This window comes from Meles meles, chromosome 1 (genome assembly GCF_922984935.1).
Source record: "Meles meles chromosome 1, mMelMel3.1 paternal haplotype, whole genome shotgun sequence".
Lineage (NCBI taxonomy): Eukaryota > Metazoa > Chordata > Mammalia > Carnivora > Mustelidae > Meles > Meles meles.
In genome coordinates this window covers 150,507,465-150,529,464 of record NC_060066.1, presented here as the reverse complement: position 1 = coordinate 150,529,464, position 22,000 = coordinate 150,507,465, and the positions used below count along the sequence as shown (strand labels likewise).

At 34.6% G+C, this 22,000-nt stretch overlaps 1 protein-coding gene across 2 annotated transcripts in view; it reads right to left on the bottom strand.

The window, feature by feature from the left end:
* Positions 1 to 556: 556 nt before the first annotated feature.
* ADGRL4 (adhesion G protein-coupled receptor L4) overlaps positions 557 to 22,000 on the bottom strand; it is a 107,724-nt gene continuing 86,280 nt past the window's right edge. For both annotated transcript variants that reach the window (XM_045979627.1, XM_045979633.1), the window contains exons 14-16: positions 4,220 to 4,311; positions 2,719 to 2,887; positions 557 to 1,966 (exon numbers count right to left, since the gene is read on the bottom strand). In XM_045979627.1, coding sequence (XP_045835583.1) covers positions 1,904 to 1,966; positions 2,719 to 2,887; positions 4,220 to 4,311 — 324 coding nt within the window. In that variant the 3' untranslated portion in view covers positions 557 to 1,903. The remainder of the gene's footprint in view (positions 1,967 to 2,718; positions 2,888 to 4,219; positions 4,312 to 22,000) is intronic.

Below are 22,000 nucleotides of genomic sequence, written 5' to 3'. Positions count from 1 at the left end.
ATGTCATCGTCAGCTGATTAGCAACCCCTAATGTAACCAACCTCTTCATGTAACCTAACAATAGTGGTTACAGATGCTGAAGAGTAGGGTGTGGAATTGTTGGAAGAGCTGTTATTCTGCCAAACATACATCATTTGTATATATCGATTGAGCAGATTAGTTTTTCAATATCGCATTCTTTTTTTTAAAGATTTTATTTATTTATTTGACACAGAGAGCAACCACAAGCAGGAAGAGAGGCAGGCAGAGAGAGAGGAGGAAGCAGACTCCCTGCTGAGCAGAGAGACTGATGCAGGACTCCATCCCAGGACACTGAGACCATGACCTGAGCTGAAGACAGAGGCTTTAACCCACTGAGCCACCCAGGCGCCCCTCAATATCACATTCTTATAACACTGTTTTATAATGACAATGATAATAATGGGTCATAGTCTTAGTGTATGAGAGATCAGAAGATATAATGAAAATTTATCATGGAGTCTCTAAAAATGTATAAGATATATTGTCAGGTAGCTCATCTTTCTTGAGAAAACGACTCAGCAAAGCAGTAGCTGTATTCATTTAGATAACATTTTATTTGTTAGAGCAAGTTTTGACAGACTTCATTTTAACAGCTGGAGAAATTAATTTAAGATCACAACATTTAGTGTATTGGCATACTTCTACAGGTAGGTGCAGACAATTACATATTTTTGAAATAAAATCACTGTTTCTACATTCTAATGAGAATATTTGAGGATAGATAGAAGCCATACATTTAAGCAGATATGCTTTAATAGATAGTAGAAAACTGTCAGAAAATAGATCCACTGTGAACATTTCTACAGTTCTCAGTGATTTCTTCGTTATAAATAACATTTTTAAATGTGTACTTTTCTGAACAGAAAAAAAAATAGCAATTCACTTTCTGAATACTTTCATATTTACAATACCCTTTTAAAAATAGTGTGTTAAAAGGGAATATTGTGATGTGAACTATAATTTTTCTAAAATTAAAAGAAATAAAGAAATCAAATATACTAGCCTAATGAGATAACATTTTTTACTAACTGAAAGATTATAGGACAGAATTCTTGAGCTTTATATACACTATTTTTACATTTACAGTCATGAATAATATTCTAATTTGACACATTTATGTATTACTGATTAAGAACTTGAAGTCATAATCCATGAAATAAGTATAAAACAGCATATACCTCATAATGTTAACCTAAAAAACAGAACATAATTGTCATTTCATTTGTGAAGTTTTGTGTCTTCTTTAGAATATTAGGAAAGAAAATGGATATAACAAATATAAATCTAAGTTGTTTTGATAGAAATTTAAGTTCAGAACAATTCACACAATGGTAAGATGTGTTCGTTGAATTATTTTACCTATAATTTCTCATTTAGTTTACAAAAAACCAAGTTTACTCATTGTTATAATAGCCATTTCCTTTTTCCTGCTTTACATTCTGCCCCTTCATTCTCTCATATTCCACTTTCTGTAACAGAGCTCATTACCAAGGTGATAGGGGACTAGTTTCAAAAGCAACATGAGTCACAAAAATATCAAGCCAGTGGTTTCCTTTAGGACATTCATATATTTCTTGTGTTAGAAAGAAAACCTTTCCTTGGGTGCAGTGATATCACTCCTGAGAAACCAATTACTTTTCACATATCTGTAATACTATTTTGACATAACTAGCTATGTCGTGGAGAAAAGCAAACCCTAGGTATATGGTGCATAAGTATGGTTTCTTATCTGCAGTTCCTACACTGTAAACAGAAAAACGTATTAAAAATAGTTGATTATCTAGTAATTAATAAGTGGATAATTGGCTCAAGTCATTTTTATACATTGGCCATCCACAGCTTGGCTTTTTTATGTGTGGCAATTATCCATAGTTCTCTATTTTTATCTTAAGCATCCGAAACAACAAGGGACATTTTTGAACAATCTATAGTATTCTTCTTGGATCTAAAAAAAAAAAAAAAAGGAAGAAAAAAAGGAAATGTTAAAGTTAATTGCAACAACCATATCGAATTATTTTCAAATCACATTAAATTGTTATATTTGGTTTTCAAAAGTATTTTCTTTTTTTAAATTTAATTTTATTTTTTCATTGTTCCAAGATTCATTGTTCATGCACCACACTCAGTGCTCCATGAAATATGTGCCCTCCTTAATATCCTCCACCAGGCTCACCCATCCCCCACTCCCCTCCCCTCCAAAACCCTCAGTTTGTTTCTCAGAGTCCACAGTCTCTCATGGTTCATCTCCCCCTCCGATTTCCCCCAATTCACTTTTCCTTTCCTTCTCCTAATGTCCTCCATGTTATTCCTTATGCTCCACTAGTAAGTGAAACCATATGATAATTGACTCTCTCTGCTCGACTTATTGCACTCAGCATAATCTCCTCCAGTCCCATCCATGCTATACAAGAGTATTGTTTTCTCATCATCTGTCAGAATACGCTCAAATTAATAGAAACTATGTTTATATTCCTAAAAACAAGCTTTGTTTGAAAGCCTATTTCCATATGAAAAGCTAGCAGATCTGACTACTTTGATACTAAAGTGTACTGTATTGAGGCTATAAAAAGACTCACCATAAATCCATCAGAATAAGAATTTTTATCAATTTGGTAACTGATGCTACAAGAATATGCTGTAGGGTTGGCCAAAATTAAAAAACAAACAAATGAACAAAAATAAAATAAAACTGCTTACTTTTCTAGATAAGACACACAGGAATAAGAAAATGAACATCCCTTGGAAGGCATTGCTGACGGTGAAGAGGTAAGCTGTTACCACTGATGCGTGCACAACATGGAGGACCCCAAAGATCCAGGTGGTGCCAAGAAGGAATAGGAGAGCAAGGGCTCCCCTTGCACAAGACCTAGAATATATTTGAAATGTTTCAGTTAAGAACACCACATATACTCCACACACCCCTAAACTCCTCCAATTATGTGAGAAAAGAGTTGTTGGTATAATGAAGAAATCTACAAAGACCACAAGAGATTTTGAAACTGACAAATTATTCTAACTTCAGGAGATTGGCTTCTGGGTATGTTACTGCCCCGGGGCGGGGATGTGCTTCCAAAATGAAGGCAACATTATTAAAATATGGTACATTTCAAGGAATTTCTTTCCTTAATCCTAAAATATTTTTATCTAGTGCACTGCAGTGTATGTGCTTTGATTTCAAATCAAATGTTGCAATAATTCCTGAAGATAAGACATATATATCTGTTAGGAGGTATTTTCCCTAAGAAACCTTGGAAACTATACCACGTGGACTTGGGTCAGTACATGTACATGACATCAAAGGAAACTTCTGCTTTCCTTTCAGGTTTAGACAAGAAAGGATAAGAGATAAAACTAGATATTTTTCATTGTTGCAAGACAGTTACCTCAAAATAAATTCATATCAGAATACTGTTTTCTTAAAAATTAAAGCAAAAACATGTATTTTCAACTTTTTGCCTATGACTTTGGTCAGGCAATATTCGGTCCTGCTCACTGAGGACACTGCTTTGAAAATGAGGCAACGAATGATTATTTTCTCATTCTTCGTCCAATCATTCCATACTGCAGAAGATGTTTAAGCAGTGTACCTCAGAAAATGAGTCATTTTCAACTTTATTAAAACCATCACACTACATGAAGCTATGAATGTGAGGGGTAAAAGAAAGTAATCGATCAAACGTTTGCTAAATCCGAACTATAAATCTTGTGCGAGGTATTGAAACTGCAGGAGTGTTTCCAAGCAACACAAACGTTAGTGGTTTCTAATGTTCCCTATAGTACACTTCAGTTTTCCTGAACAAACCATTTTCAAGGTCTCAATAAATCAGTTTTAAAGAGAGGGTTGAAGGAAAAATCATGGCAGCATGCAAACAAGGAGTCACAAGAAAGAAACACAGTTACTAAGCTCTGAGGAATGTTTTCCAAAGAAAATCACTAAGACTTATTTTTGCCCTAAATCACAACCATCACCTTTTCTTTCAAAGGGGATTATGTTGGAAAAGATTGCTTTACTTACCATTTGATCTGTGGTGATTATAATCTTATTAAACATATTAAATGCTATTTAACAATAAGTATTTTAGATATGGCAGAAGAAAGTATAAAAATAATTTTTAGAACAGTCCTTTCAAGAATTATTTGTGCCTTAAGTTACCAAAGCTTTTAACTACTAAAGAAATAGAGTTAAAGAGACATTTACCTTATGTTCTCATAGCAACTAACTTCTGGTTTCAACCCTGCAGTGTGACGAAAAACTTTGTATATGATAAATCCAAAAGCCAAGAGATTAACCTGAGGAAATAAATGAATTTCAAAGAAGAGATAGTTTTCATAGTCAATTACATACATATGAAGGAAGTAAATAAATACTAAAGATTTCAAATAAGATAGAAACTAGAAAATGGTGGGATTTTTTATGTGTATTACTAAGTACAGACCCTCTGGTAGATTTCAGGAAGCAAATCTGTGGCTGATCTTTACGATAGCACTGAAAATTGTTAGTACAAATGGTAGTACAATTTGCCAGATCATTTTAAACACCCTGTTCCAGAAACTTCTTCAGATGTACGATCACGTCTACAGATTGATGACTATCATCGGCTGCCAATTACAGATTCATAGACATATTAAGTTAAATGTTGATTTGAAAAACTTTGTGAACATTTGAGAAGTCAAATTTTTGTTCATTAAATTATATGTTGCTTTGAGGAGAAGTGTTAGTGATAATTGTGTCAACCTTTAAAAAATTAAACCAGAAAAAGAATATTCAGAGAAATTAGAAAATCCAACAAAACACCTTCAATTTCTATTCCTAGAAAGTGTTTTGAGTTCATCTAACTTTGTACTGAAATTATAATTTAATATTTAATTTTATAAGGAGTCTTTACTTATGAAAGGAGAATACATAGTATATTCCAGGTTTTTATAGCTACAGCTTCTTTAAATTTAGAAACAAAATTTTAATTTTGTAAATAAGAGTATATATATTTTAAAATAATAAAAAGTATTAAAGCTGGTTACTATAAATAATATATGTCAAATTATTGGTTTGAATATTTGTGATAATTTAAATGAAGTATTTATATTGAATTTGTTATCTCAACAAAGAATTATGAGATAAGTGTAACAAAAAATTGTTCTCTAGATGCATAATTTTTCCATGTGACTGACTATATTAAATTTTCTTATACTCCTCAATAAAAACAGGTTTGAAAAATAGTTGTTCCTACTGCTGTGTCTTCTCAGAAGTCTATAAACATTTGAAATGCTGTTCCACATCATAAGCTAAAATAGCGAAGAGCAGCAATGGAACATTCCCTACGGGTGATACACTTCTGGAAAGTACATTTTTCTGTACAATAGGGAGAAAGAATGTTTACATACTTATAAAAACCAGGTGCTGTTGGACAAGTAGGAGACTTACTCCATAATCTCATACTTTCCACATTATAAGAGAAACAGATTAAAATATTTTTATCAAAAGGTGTTATGGTTCTATGTAATAAAAAATCACAGATATATTGATTTTATTATCCATATTCATTGGTACTAATATAAATATATGAAGCTTCTTGTATGTATTCTAAACATTTTATAAAAGGTCCAGTTCTCTGGTATAGTAGTGAGGAGTGGGTATCTATTAATGAACACAAGAGGCATTATCTTTTGTTCTCATAAACTTATTAAGAAAATATATAGTAAACAATGACATAAATACTTACAAATCAACAAACTGTGATAAATGTTATCAAGTCACAAATTTGGATTATTTGAATAGACAAAATGAGGGTGGGTTAGAAGGGTTCAGGAGGTACTTCTCTTAGGATTTAGTATTTAAACCAAGACCCGATAAATTATAATGGATTAGCAGATCAAAGGATCCACGAGGCTTGAGAGAATTGAGGATAGTGCAGATCTTGAAGGAATTAGCAAAGGTGGAGGCAACAAAGGGAGAGGTAGTATGAGAAGAGGTGAGTGAAATAGACAGGAATGAGAATATTACTTGGATTTTCTCTTAAATGCAAAGGATTATATATATTATATATATATAAATGCAAAGGATTATATTATATATATATATATATATATAGTCCATCCCATTTCCTTAAGAAACTTAAGGAATGGCTCAAGTACGTAAGTTCTTGAATATATATATATTATATATATATTATATATATATATAATGGAAGAGATGACCAGTCAATCAGCAAGTCAAACACTGTTCAGTAAGTGCCAGGGATTGTTTGCAAAGAGCAAAAGAACACAGGAAATGACACCCTCACATATGATTTCTAAGCCAGCCTCTATTGACCAGTAAAGCCAAAGGAGAGCAACCCAGAGAAAGTAAGTGATTACTCAGTATATCATTAGTCATTGGACCTATCTCTGCACAGTCACTTCTTAGGTGATCAGACCTAAAGGCCCAAAATATTACCCTTATACCCTATCTGACTGCTTCACTAAGTCTAATAGGCATCAGGAATTGAACGTGTCAAAAAGTCCAAAAAATCAAGCTGTTGTTCTTCCCCCCAAAGAACTTATTTTTGCTTCAATCTTCCCCACCTCAAAAAAAAAAAAAAAAAAAAAAAAAAAAAAAAAAAAAAGCTATCTCATCCTCTAGCAGATCAGCCTCATTCATCAGCAAACCCTACCACTTACTGCCTTCACAGTGCCTATCCTGGGAGAAGCCACCTTGTGCCTCATCTGAGCTATGGCAAAACTGCTAATTGGTCTCTCTGCTTCCATCCTTGCCCTCCTACAATCTGTTCTTGTTACAGCAGTCAGATGGATCCCTTTAAAATATAAGTCAGACCATGTCTCTATTCAGAACCCTCCAATGGCTTCCCACAACACTCAGAGTTAAACCTAAGGATCGCACGATGACCTCTGGGTTAGAAATGATTTTGTTCTCACTATGCCTCTTCTCTCCAGTCCTACTTCTCTCTCCTTTGATTACATCACTACGTTGACATTGGATTCTCTGTCCTTCCCCAGCCCACCAGCATGCGGTAGGGCTCTCCACTGTTCCCAAGGCCATTTCCTTACCACCTTTGTTTAAATGCCGCCTTATCTACATACTTGCCTCCCACTGTATGTTTATTGAAAACTGAAACCCAAATGATAAAATCAGATCTGAGTTCAATTCTATGGCAATACTGACGATGATGGTATTCTTTATTGTTTTGGACAATGCAAATTCTATATGCAAGCATGATCTTTCCTTGCCTGAATCATTGGAACATGGAGAAAAAAAATTCTCCTTGACCAAACTATAGTCAGCCTCAAACTTGGGCTTCCGTGCCCTTCTTTGAAGAATTCAGTTTTAGCAAGAATCTTGCTAAGTCAGCTGAGAGATAATCCTACCACTCTTGATATATGGTCACTTTCAATATCTAATTAAGTTCCTCATCCCCCACCCTTGATATCTGATCACACTGGCCTGCCTCTCAGCAAGAGTCCTGTCAAAGTAAATTTAGCAAGAATTCTCACAACCCTTGCCATCCGCTCTCAGTAATTTTCCACTCACTCCCCTCCACACGCCACACAAACTGATCCTTGTCTATAAATCCCCAGCTGGCTTTATTGTATCCAGAGTTGAGCTGAATCTCTCTCCTCTATTGCAATAGTTTTGACACCTATCACAGTAGTCCTGAAAAAAGTCTTCCTTACCATTTTAACAAGTGTCAGACTAGTTCTTTTCTTTAACAAAACTCAGAGCCAAATGCAGCATCATAATATCCAGCAAATTTGGGGGAACCGGAAAAACTTGTATTTGCAGATTTTACACTACCCGTATTCTCTTTATCTATAAATACATAAGCTACTTTAAACCCTTCTTTATATAGAGTGAAAAACCTTGAATAATCAGTATCACCCAAAGGCACATGACTTTATTTACGTAGAGGTGGGAATTAAGTTGAAACTCTGCATTTTATATGATATGGACAAGTATTTTCTGGACGGGATGTTTTATGAAATAACTACAAATAGTCTGAGATAAGATAAAAACAGAAGCTCAAAACAAGATTATACAGAATGAAAAAGTATTTCTGATGATAAATGGTTTGCAATTATTCCAGAAGTCATGACTTTGAGGCTAGAGAAATACGTGCATTTTAGGTTAAATAATTGGAAAGCTTCTACTAGCATTGTGTTTACTGGCAAGGCTACCTTGGGGAAAACTGACTTGAATACTTGAGCTTTTCTTTAAAATACAAGAAACCTCATTAATATGAACCTTAATTAAGGAAATGGTGCCTTTAAAATGATTCACACTTTTGCTCATTAATATTTACCTATGTGTGCCGATTTTATCAGCTGTAGTTCCCTTATTATTTATCTCTAAATATTAGTGTCATGAAAGCACAGGGGCTAATTAACGACTTGCAAATGAACGAAGTCATTCGTTATCATTTTTGTCTCAATTTGAAAAAAAAAAAGATTAAGCTTGTCGATTAGGAGTCCTTAATACTTTTCTAGGAATAAGCAAGACAAGAACGTTAGTGGCAAACATGAGAACTCTGAAATTCACTGTTGCACTTGAGTATCCAGAGAATGAAAACAGCTGTGCAGAAAAAAATCATTCAAGTTGTGAAAACTTAACCCTTGAGAGAAACTAGTATTTTAAATTTAAAATCGTTCCCCTGGATTCATCTTAAGGAATATTTATCTATACAGAGATCTGTGTCTTACCTTCATTGATAGATGCAGTTGCTTCAAAGTCTGGCACACATTTTCTGATGTTTGACAGAGTGCGTTAAAAATTTTTAAGTGCCTTATTTTTTAAAACAAGAAATTTAAATAGATAAACTGAAGAGAGAGCAGGAGCTAATTCTGAAAGATTTAGACCTACAGGTACATTCAACCCAAGGGCTTCAAATTCAGACTTCAAAATGAATCATCCCAATCAGTCATTTTTCTTTTCTTAGTCTTTTTCTCAATAATTGATGAAGCCATCTATATGCTGATGTCAGATCTCACCAAAAAGAATGAGAAAATTTCTCTTACAGCACTTTTAGACCCATGCTTTAATTTTTCACGTATATCAAATGGAGTCTGGTTCATTTAAGAATGTGTCACGATCACAAATACTATGTCCTTTCAAATAGTTTTATTACCTTTAGATTAACTGGCCTAGTTAATCCTCTTCTGCCATGGACAAAGGGTGGATTTCTCCTAGCCTACCAAGGGGGCATTACTCCCCGGCCCCCCACCAACAGTGACCCATTCTCTTTTTTTTTTTTTTAAAGATTTATTTTTTTGACAGATAGAGATTACAAGTAGGCAGAGAGGCAGGCAGAGAGAGAGAGAGGAGGAGGAAGCAGGTTCCCAGCCAAGCAGAGAGCCCGATTCGAGGCTTGATCCCAGGACCCTGGGATCATGACCTAAGGCCGAATGCAGAGGCTACAGTGACACATTCTCAATCCCTAGATCCCTGCAGAGATGGCTCAGTAGTTTTCAGCTGAAGCTTTTAAAGTGAAAAGATATCATCTCTTAATTAAACAAAAATATCTACTAGTGACATTGGAATCAAGTTGAGTTTTGTCTTCATTCTGATTTTCTTCTTTTGTTCTCCATTGGAATCACACCTTTAAATGCCTCACTTACAAGCTAATCCCATAGAGTATCAGAAAAAGTGGGGTATGTGCTGAGCAAAAAAAATGTCCCTCTTCCAAGAAAACAGGCACAAGTAAAATGTGGAACCTGTGAATAAAGCAAAAGGAAAGGTGCAGACAGAATAAGGTTATGGACTTGAAGATAAAGAAGTTATTTTGGATTATTCTGTTGGGCCCAATGTGAGATGTGAGCCATTAGAAATGAAAAGAGAAGGGCAGAAGAGATTCAGCAGTGAGGTACTAAAGAGGAGGAGGCAGAAGGGGAGGCCAGAGAGAACTGAAGACAAAGGGGGTCATCAGGTCAGGCAGGAAATACGGGAGGCCCCTACAAATTGAGACTGACCCCTGTCCAACAGCCAGCAAGGAAATAAATCGCATGACACTAAGTTTGGCCAACAACCTAAATAAGTGTGGAAACAAATTCTCCCCCAGAGACTCCAGAATGGCCTTAATTTTAGCCTAGTGAGATTCGAAGCAGAAGAGACAGCTAAACAGCACTGTACCCAGGCTTCTGACCGCCAGAACTGTGAAATTACAGACTTGTTATAAGCCACTGAATTTGTGATAATTTGTTATGATAGCAACAGAAAACTAATGCAAAGTAAAAGACATGTAAATATAAAATATAAATTGTATTTATATATATATGAAATACCCTATAATTAGTGTTTCTTATATTTTAAATAAAAACTTAAAATCTAGTTTAAAAGAAATACTAATTTTTTAGTAACTCATATTTATTGTTGACGTTCTAGATATTTGGTGAGTAATCGATCATTTAAAAACTTATTTGTGGATTCTGTTTCTGGGTTTCTTAAAGAGATCACAAATTATAACTAGTATAGGACTTGCTCTTCAGTAAGTCATAAATACAGTTTGTACTTTCAAGTACCTGTCACACTTTCCTCTGTATAATGCACACCTTTACAGACCCTTTTTGTAGGGTTGCTTCATTAATAAGTAAAAATACAGGATGCCAGTTACATTTAAATTCAGATAGACAATAACTAACTTTTGACTCTAAGTATCTCCCACACAATATGTGGGGCATACTTAAAAACTGATATGCTATTTATCTGAAATTCAAATTACTTGGACATCCTGTGTTTTGTGTGGTAACCAAAACTTCATAGTTTTAAAATTATTTTCACATCTGATCCTTTTTGTAATCTGAGGACGCTGACTTCTTAGGAGAAAACCCCAAGGACATCACCCTCTCCACCTATGACAGTTTGAAAAGAGATCTCAAAGGAAGAGGGGGTACATTTTCAGATGCTGCCATTGTTGTGGAACCTGGACATGTGTGTATGTGCAGAGACTGACAAAATGTCCTAATAGTATATACTGCATGAAAGCACATATCAAAGGTTTGAGACCAGTAAGGAATACACCCAGGCTAGGCAGGACTCCTTCCCCTTAGAAACCCTTTGGTGTGCATCGTGAAGCTATGCTGGGAGGCAACGGATTAGACCAGCCTCTGTTAAAAAAACAAAAAACAAAAAACAAAAGAACAACTTTTGTTAATAAACTAATGACTAGAATTAAAATTTCCAAAGCTTAGATGTGAAATTGCATTACTATAAATTTAGTGCAAACTCTCCAAAATTATGACACCATGGTACTTGTTGACCTGTTGTCAGAATCATGGAGTGGAGTAAGTTTTTCCCCACCTATATCTACATGACGCTGCTAAGAAACATCTATTTCCAAACATCATGAGCCTCATCTTATTCCATTCATATTCCTGAGGCTCAGGGTCGAGCAGCCTGGGGAGTATCTACAGACCTAAGAGTTACTCCTCAGCTCGGTTATTCACACTTGGCCCAGGAGAGAGGAGAGCAGAGAGACAGGAGTGCCATCTTTAATGCTAAGAGAAAGATATTAAGAGTAATGTGAAACATGCTGAAACAGCTGAAACAATCTAAAAACATAATAAATATAAATAAATAAGCTAAACAGTTTCTAAATGTGATCAGAGAACAGTATCCTTCATAGAACATCTGAGATATTAATAGTATTCACGGTATAATATTTTGAGGTTTCTACTTTAGAAGATAACAGTGCTTTCCTGCTGAGCATTGACTGCTGGGATATAGAACTGGAAGAATGGTTGTTCTGGGATAAAATCGCATTTTGCAGGTAGTTACAAACTACTGTAATATTGAGATGGGAGCCAATGACCAAAACACTTATGGAACGTTTTCTATGTGTCAGACAGTGTGGTAAATGTTCTTAATTTTTAATTCATTTCTTCCTCACACCAACTTTATGGGGTAATTCCTCTTCTTATCATCATCATCATCATCATCATCATCATCATCATCATCATTATTGATTTCACATTTATGGCAACAGAGGCATAGAGAGGTTACATAATGTGCCCAAGGTGACATGGTTAGGAAGTATCAGAGTGAAGATTCATACCTAGTAGACAGGTTCTAGAGGATATGCCCCCTTTTTTTAAAAAAAAAAAAGATTTTATTTATTTATTTGACAGAGAGAGAGAGAGTGAGAGAAAGCACAAGAAGGGTGAGTGGGAAAAGGAGAGGAAGAATCAGGCTCCCCACTGAGTAGGAATCCCTACATGGGCCTTGATCCCAGGGTCCTGGGATCATGACCTGAGCTAAAGGCAGATGCTTAACCGACTGAGCCACCCAGGTGCCCCAGGATATGCCCTGAAGCACATTATAAAACTACCAAATGATAGATGAAGGGCCAGTAAAGAAAAGTTAAATTGACATCTAAAATTTCATGAACTTAACTGCTTAGACATTTACTATATTATCTGCTAATAGTTACTTCATTTTAGAAATGGTTTAAAGTAGAAGATGGTTAAAAGTAGAAGAGTAAAACATTAATGAATTGTGATATGGCTGGCTGTTTGGCCTCAATGTGTTCATTGAACTTAGTCAAGACCCTAGTGACGAAGGCCTTGTAAACAGTAGCATTTGTTGTGTAATGCCAGTGATCCCCTAATGGAGACAGCTATCTTCACTGTTCTTTGTGGTCAAAGTTCTAAGAATATGATAGTCTTTCTGTGCTGGTGAACAACAGAACTTTCTTCTTTTAGAGTTCATATATGGTTGATCGGTTTGTGTTAGTGGTCAAGTAGAATGCCTTAAAATCATCTACTGGGGCACAGGGGGAACACATTAGAATTACCACTGACCTTTTTCCAAGGAAAAATTAAGGTTTACTACTTAAAATACATATGATACTGGTGTTTTCACTTTTTCAATGTCATATAAAGCCACATGTCAGAAACAAGCCATTCAGTGGGATGAGTATTTGTTCCTAAAGGTAGAGATGTTCGCCCTTTTGTTATCTTATGGCCTACTGCAACATACTGTATGTGTGCCTGTTAAGTGGATTTTCAGATCACATTATGTAGTTTTAATAAGGTAATACTAAGTAAAAACCCAAGACCCCAAATGTTTCTGTGTGCGTTAAAATTAATCCTGATAAAGGTTACGTAAATGAGACAATGACAGAACTGACATTTTCCCTACCTCTAGAGTAAGTTATTTGCTAGCCAAGCTGTAAGGTCATGTAAGTTAACCAAGTTAAAAAGTACATGAAGATCTAATGAGATTTGATAAAATGCTATTTAAAAATTCAAATTATTAAGAGGACTATTTGAAGTATGCATTTAGATCCACAGTTTTCAATCATATTTAAAGTCATTCATAATCAATTCTCTAAAGTCAGTAATGCATTTTTAGCAGTCTCTTTTAATGTTTTCTACTTAGAGTTTTAAAAAGTCATGTACATTGGAAAATAGCTTTGTTCTTCATGATGAAGTAAGCTAACCAAAATAATATCTGGAAAATAATGTGGCACAAAATTAAATGCATTCCATTTATAAATTTAAATACACATTCCTCTTAGTAATATTATTGCAAAGCACAATTAGAAAGCAATACTGAAGATCTGAAGAAATTAGTGTTAGAGCATTCAATGTGATCTATTACACAGTCTCACCAAAGTATGGATTTAATGCCTCTTTGTGAGGTATCAGCTCTGATGACCATTAAAACCAAGTGTTAAGATGAACTTAGGTCCAGACCTTTGGATTGCCGTAAAGTATAATCAATGTTTCATTTAAAAAACTAATAATATTTTAGTGAGAATTATTAAATTGAAGTATTGCTATATCTTTAATATTTTGAATTTATATTTTCCAAATGTTTAATAATATAATTGTATATATATTGTATATTTCACGTAATAGTACATTAGTATATATAATTTTTCAAGAGGTAAACATTTATTAAGTTACATATTTTTTACTGATGGGCTCTTTAGTCAAAAAATTCAGAGATCAGGGGCGCCTGGGTGGCTCAGTGGATTAAGCCGCTGCCTTCGGCTCAGGTCATGATCCCAGGGTCCTGGGATTGAGCCCCACATCGAGCAGAGAGCCTGCTTCCTCCTCTCTCTCTGCCTGCCTCTGCCTACTTGTGATCTCTCTCTCTGTCAAATAAATAAAATAATAAAATTTAAAAAAAAATTCAGAGATCATTGCCTTATATAATTTGGCAGTTTCAAAAAACAATAGATGCTTCTTTAAAATAAATAGAGTGAATGGACTCAGAGCCACACTTCATGGATTCAAATTTTAGCTCTGATAATTATTGACTGATCAATTTATTTAACTCTGTGTTTTGCTTTCCTTCTATGTAAAATACTGTTTATCATCTAGGATTGTATGTATTAAATAATTAATATAAAGTATGTATACTAGTGCTCAATATAAGTTCTCAACAAACATCAGTTATTATCAATAATGACTATTATGTTTATATGGAAATATGTTCTTCCAAATTGTCTAAATATTTGACATGCTCAATGGTAAACATAATATATTCACTTCACAGTTGAATAGGAATGATTATGTGATGTAATCTCATTGGATCTATAAATAGCACCTTATATCAGAACTTAGATCTTTCAGTCTTTATTTTGGGCAATAAGATCTCAATAGAAAACAGATGATCTCTTTCTACTTTCAGGACTTTTCTTTAAGATAATGTCAGCAAAATAAATACTTCAACAATAAATTGATAAGGTAATATTATTCAACAATAACTCAAACATTTCTTGTTCATATAAACAATTTCTCATTTTTTGTTGAAAAGCCTCCAGGGTAGAACAGGAATTTCCAGGTCAAAAATCTGGATATCTTCAAGAAATTTATAGAGAAAGTAGGAGTATTTCAAAGGGCAATCCATAGATAAAGTTACCAGATATCTTAAATATAAGAAATACATATCTTCATGAATCCAATATGATATTCTAGGATATTTTATGGAAGAGGATAGTTATCTTTTCTTAAATCACTCTAGTGTAGAACAGAGGTCAGGACATTTCTTCTGTAAAGAGACAGATTGTAAATAGCTTATGTTTAGAGGGCCATATGGTCTCTATTACAACCACTGAAACTTGCCATACCATTAAAGAAGCCTTAGACAATACACAAACAAGTGAATATGACTGTTTCTTAGTAAAAAAATATTTATAAAAGTAGACTGTGGCAATTGCTGACTCTTGTTCAAGAATTCAAGATCCATAAGGGTAAGGGCTTTTTTCTATTTTATTCAATGACATATCCCCAAGGCCTAGAACAATGCCTGATACATAGAAAATGCCCAATAAACATTTGTTGAATGAATAAAAGAATGAAGGATGTTACACCTAATGGCCTATGTAAAAGAGCATTTAGCCATTAATTTGATCAGACATTTAAAAATTGTATTTTTTGTTTTGTCTCACATTTTGTAGATTTTGACAAAACAATATCTTATTAGAAATATATTATCCATAGATATAGCAGTTGTAACTGAGGGATATATTATACATTATCAAATTGTAATGATCCTCTAGGAATAATTTTGCATAAAGGGAAAGGATGAAGTTACATCTCCTTCATTTTATTGGTGGGTACCTTGGGTATATGCAGTATTTTGCATCTAACAGAATCTACAGATCTGTGGATTTTTTTAATGTGTATTTGTTAAACATAGTCTTGAGGACACAGGTAGGTCACAACAAATGTCTTAATCACAAATAGGCAGAATACCGCCTCATTAGGAAAATATCTTCCCACATCCCTTCAAGTTATAGCTAAATAATTGCTCTGTTTTATTATGGCTAAAAATCCCATCCCAATATATAATCACCTTAGGCATTAAAAATTCACACTTCATATTTTTAACATGTTTCCATTAGGAATATTTCAATAGCTGAATTTTTTTTTTCAGTGTTTGAAAGAGTAATTTACTGTCTCTAAAATAGAACTAAAAGGTGAAGAGAACTAGAAATGTATAAACATGAAGGATAAAGTGATTCCATGGGTGTAAGCGAATTCCATGAGCTTATTTTTTAGCTGGTTTTAACTGTAGATGGTTATAAGCCATAGTGAGAGATTCAGAAAAGGAACAAAGGTGAATGAGAAAAACTGTACGTGAAGAACATTTACAACAGTTGTTCCATTTAACATGACAATGAAAATCCAGCAATGAAATCTGCTTTGTTAAGGTATAAGCAAGGAAACATGTTCCTTGTGTATACTTACTGTAGAGAGAGAGAAGTCTGTAAAAAATATATCTATGCATATATATGTATATACATATATATATATATACACGTAGGCCACTGACTGTTACTTTGCATTTAAAATAGAACTCGCACAATTAAATTCGAAGAGGTATCTAAAGTTATTGCCAGGGGCGCCTGAGTAGCTCAGTTGGTTGGGTGTCTGCCTTGGGCTCCCATTACCATCCCAGGGAAGCCCTGCATTGGGCTCCCTGCTCAGTGGGGAGTCTGCTTCTCCCTCTTCCTCTGCCCCTCCCTTTACTCATGCATGCACGCTGTTTCTCAAAAATAAATAAATAAATAAAATCTTAAAAAAAAAGTTACTGCCGATTTTAAAGGTAAAGCTAAAAGAGACATAAGATTGTCCGCCAATTATTAAAAATTTTCCTTTTTAACTTTTGAAGGATGCTTTTATTCTTTTAATTTCATTTCTTTTTTAATAGTAGCATTGTATATAGGGTTGGCATCATTATCTTTGTGCACATGGTAGAAATCCAGGGCACAGAAAGAACCAATGGTGTACACTTGTTCCCAGTCAGATTGCTTTTGAAAACCTCCCACATTATTTGGCCAGGACCTCATTTTATTCAGTTCAATGTAAAATGTCAATGTTAAAATTCCGAGTGAAAGCATGCCATAAATAGATAGATCGATGTAGACAGATACTTACAGCAATCATTTCTAAGGCGAAAAGAAATGAAGGAAGAGTGATGTGCTATAATGAACACTTTACATATTATCTCTTCTGAGAAGACTTCTCAAAATAATCCCATTTCCATGATGATGATGATTTCTTTAAATTTCTTTGGGGGAAAGGAATGAATATTTTTGACTAAATACTGTGCTTGGTGCATCATTTATTTTATTTACCCAGCAGAATTACCTTAGTGATTATTACCTGGTAAACCTCAGGGATAATACAGTGAGAGAAAATCTATAAAGATTTCCTCTCAAAGAGTGTATAGTCTCCTGGAGGAGACAGAGATGAATCAGTTATTAATCAGTTACTCACATCAATACATGTGTAATTATAAATTGAAGAAAGTATTTTTTTTAAAGTGAATTTCTCTGAAGGCATCTAACAATAACAAAAGACATTATAGATCAGTGAGCCTGGAAGGGCTTTCCTCAGAAAGTGTTGCTTGAATTGATAACTGAAAAACAAACAGGAATTATCTAGACGAAGGGATGGCAGAGGGCAGTGATAAGGAGTGTTTTAGTGCAGAGGCGCTGCAATGGGAATGTACATAGAAACTCTCAGAAGCTGTAAAGCAATGTGATTACAACACAAAAGCCCACGGGAGGGTCCTGTGAGATGAGGCTGATCAGCAGGCAGGGGCCAGAACATGCACTGCCTCCTAAGTAGTGTGTCCATTTTATCTTTTTTTGCTGCTCACAGTATTTTTAATGTTGATTGCCCAGTGTTCATTTCAATTTAGCATTTATCTGAGTTGTTGGTTTTTACATCTTAGTAAGATAAGCTGGGGGAAGTCTGGTAAACTCCACTTCTACCGTGACATGTCTCTCGGGGTGCTGTGTGAGTCACATGTGCAGTGACCATTCTGACCTTCACCGGGGCTCAAATATGGAAGATGACCAGCAATATCCCACCTCTCTTTCCAGACCCTATCCAGATACGATGTAAGCATCACCTTCCACTTAGATACATGAGTGGTTAGGGACAGCTACCTTCTTCATCATCAGGGGGTGGCCACAGAAAGATTCAAAATGGCCGCATTGTCAGGTACATGGTGCTCTATTCCAAATCACCAGTGTTGTGTAGAAAAAAAAATTACTTTTGAAAATAGATTTTGGAATAGAGCTGTTTTACAGGTTCATCAGTAAGATGAAACCAATTTGAGTGATTTTTATTGCCTAATTTCATTCTTTTTTTAAAAAAGATTTTATTTATTTATTTGACAGACAGAGATCACAAGCAGGCAGAGAGGCAGGCAGAGAGAGTGGAGGAAGCAGGCCCCCCGCTGAACAGAGAGCCTGATGCGGGGCTGGATCCCAGGACCCAGGGACCAAGACCCGAGGCAGAGGCTTTAACTCACTGAGCCACCCAGGCACCCTTGCCACTTTCATTCTTAAAAATGTCCAGATTTTGGTGATTGATAAATGAATATGGTCACCTTTCTGGTAGGCTTTGTTAAAAGTTTTAGATTTGACTCCAAGGCAATAAAGCCAAGAAAGATGTAAATAAGGGGTAAAGAAATGTTCAGATTTGCTTTTCCAAAATATTGCCTCAAGCATACTAATGTGTTGTCTTAGAGTTGTTTGTTTACACATGTCAACCTACTACACTTTTTGTGAGCAAAGTCTTTCCTTTTAAATCCCTCTGTTACTGGCACAGCCTTATTTAGGTCTTTAATACTTGATAAAGTTTTGACCTATTCTGAAATATTCAAAGTGTTGTTCCTATTTTTTCCCAGGTTTTTTTTTTTTTCTTTTCATACTACCTGTACCTTTATTTTCACTTAATACTACTTATATTGGTAAATATTAGTAAAATAAAATCATGAAGATTTTTAAAAGAACCCCAAAGACTTTTTTTCTAGAAAAATTAATCTTTTAATTAGAAATATGAAATAAAGGACAGTTAAAAATGAGTGAAGCATTAAACTCACCCTTCAACTTTTTCTTGATGAGAGAAAATGAAAAACAGGAATTTGAACAATTAGATGTCAAACAGAGCATTGGGAATTACTTGTTGATGAATATCAATTAGTAGAAGAGTAAAACCTCCAGACTCTGTATCCCACATATTGAGCTATAGTCTGATATAGTCATGATTTTAGGTAGGGCATTTTGGTTAGTTGTTGGATACTCCTGGCAAGATTTAAATAAAACAAAATAAAATGAGGGGAGAGATATTTATAGTGGACAAGATTTCCCTCATTTTCAACAAGATGGAAAGTAATTTATTTTGACAATTTCACTAAGTAAAATAAATAATTGAAATTTTATACATAACTTCTAGAAGGTCTGTAGTTGCTGTGTCTTTCACAATTTACCCTAAAACCATTTGTGGAAACTGGAAGTTGGGGACATGTTCTTCATGGGCCTAACAAAATATGCTCTGTTCAAAAGGAAAGGATATATACTGGTGAAACTGCCAAAACGTGACTCTGGAAAGCGTGACCTTGCCTCCACCACTCAGGAGCTGGGTGATCCTGAGTAAATTGCTTCACTAAGGCTTTACTAAGCCTTAGTTTTCACTTATTTAAAATACAGACAAAATGGTGGCTGTTACTCAAACAAGTGTGAGTTAAGCTCTAATGACTAAAGGCTGTGCCCTAAGAAGTGAACAACCTGGGCTCTTTTTGATCAGATATTATCAGGAACCTTGTTTTTTTGTTTGTTTGTTTTTTTTTTTCATCAGAAGGAATTTTAAATATCCCTTTCTTGGGAAACTCCAAAACTAGACATGAGAACATTTTCCTATGAGGAACAGAAATCAAGTCAGAGCCACACAGATAGCCCATTCTCTCAGAATAAGTCATTTGTATTTTGCAGAGAATACTGAAGGAGACCAAGGGATCTAATAAATCCTTAGAGGGAAGATTAAATATTTCTCATATGTGGAATAAGATCTCTGCAAATGCTAGGAGGTGAACCATAAGAGACTATGGACTCTGAAAAACAACCTTAGGGTTTTGAAGGGTCAGGGGTGGGAGGTTGGGGGAACAGGTGGTGGGTAATAGGGAGGGCACGTTTTGCATGGAGCACTGGGTGTTGTGCAAAAACAATGAATACTGTTACGCTGAAAAAATAAATAAAATGGGAAAAAAAAAAAAAAGAAAGACTGATTCAAAGGGCTCACTTTTGTTGTAGACCAGCTTCAGGAAGGACATTGTTTACTCTTGGAGGAAGATCAGAGGTATCACAACGATCAGAACATGTACTGAGCTTTTAGCCATGTTCAAGGATTTTTATGAATTCTTAGTGAGTAGAAGCTTAAAGTTTTATCTGTTGCTTACATAAGAATGTACATAATTTGCTTTAGTGTAACAAGTTCTTCTCAAAGAATTGGTGTACTTCTTTAAAAAGTTATAAGTAGCAGAACCCCCACAGATATTAATAAATAGGTAAGTCAAGTTTATAGTTACTAGATCTACCAAAAATCTAGTAAAACATTATGTCTTACTGCTACTAGTATTTTTATTTTGTTGTACTACCAAAGCTTTGTGTGAGGGTTAACTGAGATGTTAAAAGGATTTTTAAAGATTAAAAGATTATACAAATGTGAAGTGAATAATAATTCTAATGATATCTTGTGCTACCAACTCACTTTCATCATATCATGGCATAACATCCTTCACTGTAAAGCTGTATTTATTAAAAAATACCAGTGATGAAATTCACTTTGGCCAGTTTTTTCTAATTGGGCTTGAGAGACCCAAGGGATTTTTTTCAATATATATATTTTGGATCTCTAATTTCTATAAATTACTCAATTTTAATGAAATTTTTTAGTACAGATCCCATGGAGATTTTCTGTGAAGGTATTTCCAGTTAAGAATATAACTCTCATATATGAGAATACACTGGAAACTACAAATGTATTATTTATGTTAAGTTTTTTTTAACTTGTTCTTTTAAAAATTCTAGCTACCTATTGTTTCAAGAAGGTTGGAATAATACAAAAAAGTAACAAAATGTTACAGGCACTGAAAAGCTTATTAATATATAATATGAAGAAACAGAATTTTAAAATGCCTTGAACTGCAGAGCTCACTAAAAAATGCATCTACCAAATATGGTGCCATTTAATTAAAAGATGTAATTAAAATGTTGATGGTGTTATCCACAACATGTAAAATTTATAATGGTTAGCGTTTCTAATATAGTTTCAATGGGGTTATCCAAAGGACAGTGCCCAAACTAAGATTTTAATTCTTTTTCTTAAATTTTTGCTGTTTAAAGGAAGCTGCAAAATGCACTCATATATAAACTGCTTAATGTCTAAGTCTAGACTCTGGGATATCATCCCACATGGGATATGTGGTTGTACTGGAGACTTCTTTGGTTGCCTGGTCTAGGCAGTGCTGGTAGTGGTGATGTATTGGCAGGGGTGAATAGAAGCCAGAGATGCTGCTAGGCTCCCTACAGAGCACACGACGGGTCCTCCAACAGAGATTTGGCCCAAAGTGTCAATGGCGCCATTGTTTTGGAACCCTGGCCTATCATAATCCTTCTCCTGGGTTTATGTATTCCAGTTCAGCTCTTTAGACATTTTAGTGGACGACAATACCTAGTGTTGGCAAAAATGTCAGGAAAGGGACATTCTCAAATGTTGTTGGTATGAGTATTTATTGAAGTAAATGTTTCCAAGGCAGTCTGCAAATTTAAAAATCTGTCTCTACTTGCATTTCTACTTTCAAGAAGCATTTCTCAACAATTTTACATAATGGCTATATGTAACTATATCGCAGCAAGAACTCTCTGGGCTGCAGTATTATTTATAATATGGAAATATTAGAAACTAATTAGACGTTCATCAATAGGGAAGTGCTCAAATAAATTAGAGCACAATATGGATAATATGCAATGACAAACATGGTAGAATCGTATATTATAACGAAGAAGGATGAATATGATATATTTATTTCAGGTTACAAATGATTCAGATTTTTTGAATTTGTAATCAGTTTCTTTGGTTAAATTTATATAAATGTGTGTGTGTGTGTGTGTGTGTGCACGCACATGCACACACAAACAAAAGGTCTGGAAGGATGCAGAGCAAATATTAAGAAAAAGAGTAGTTTGTT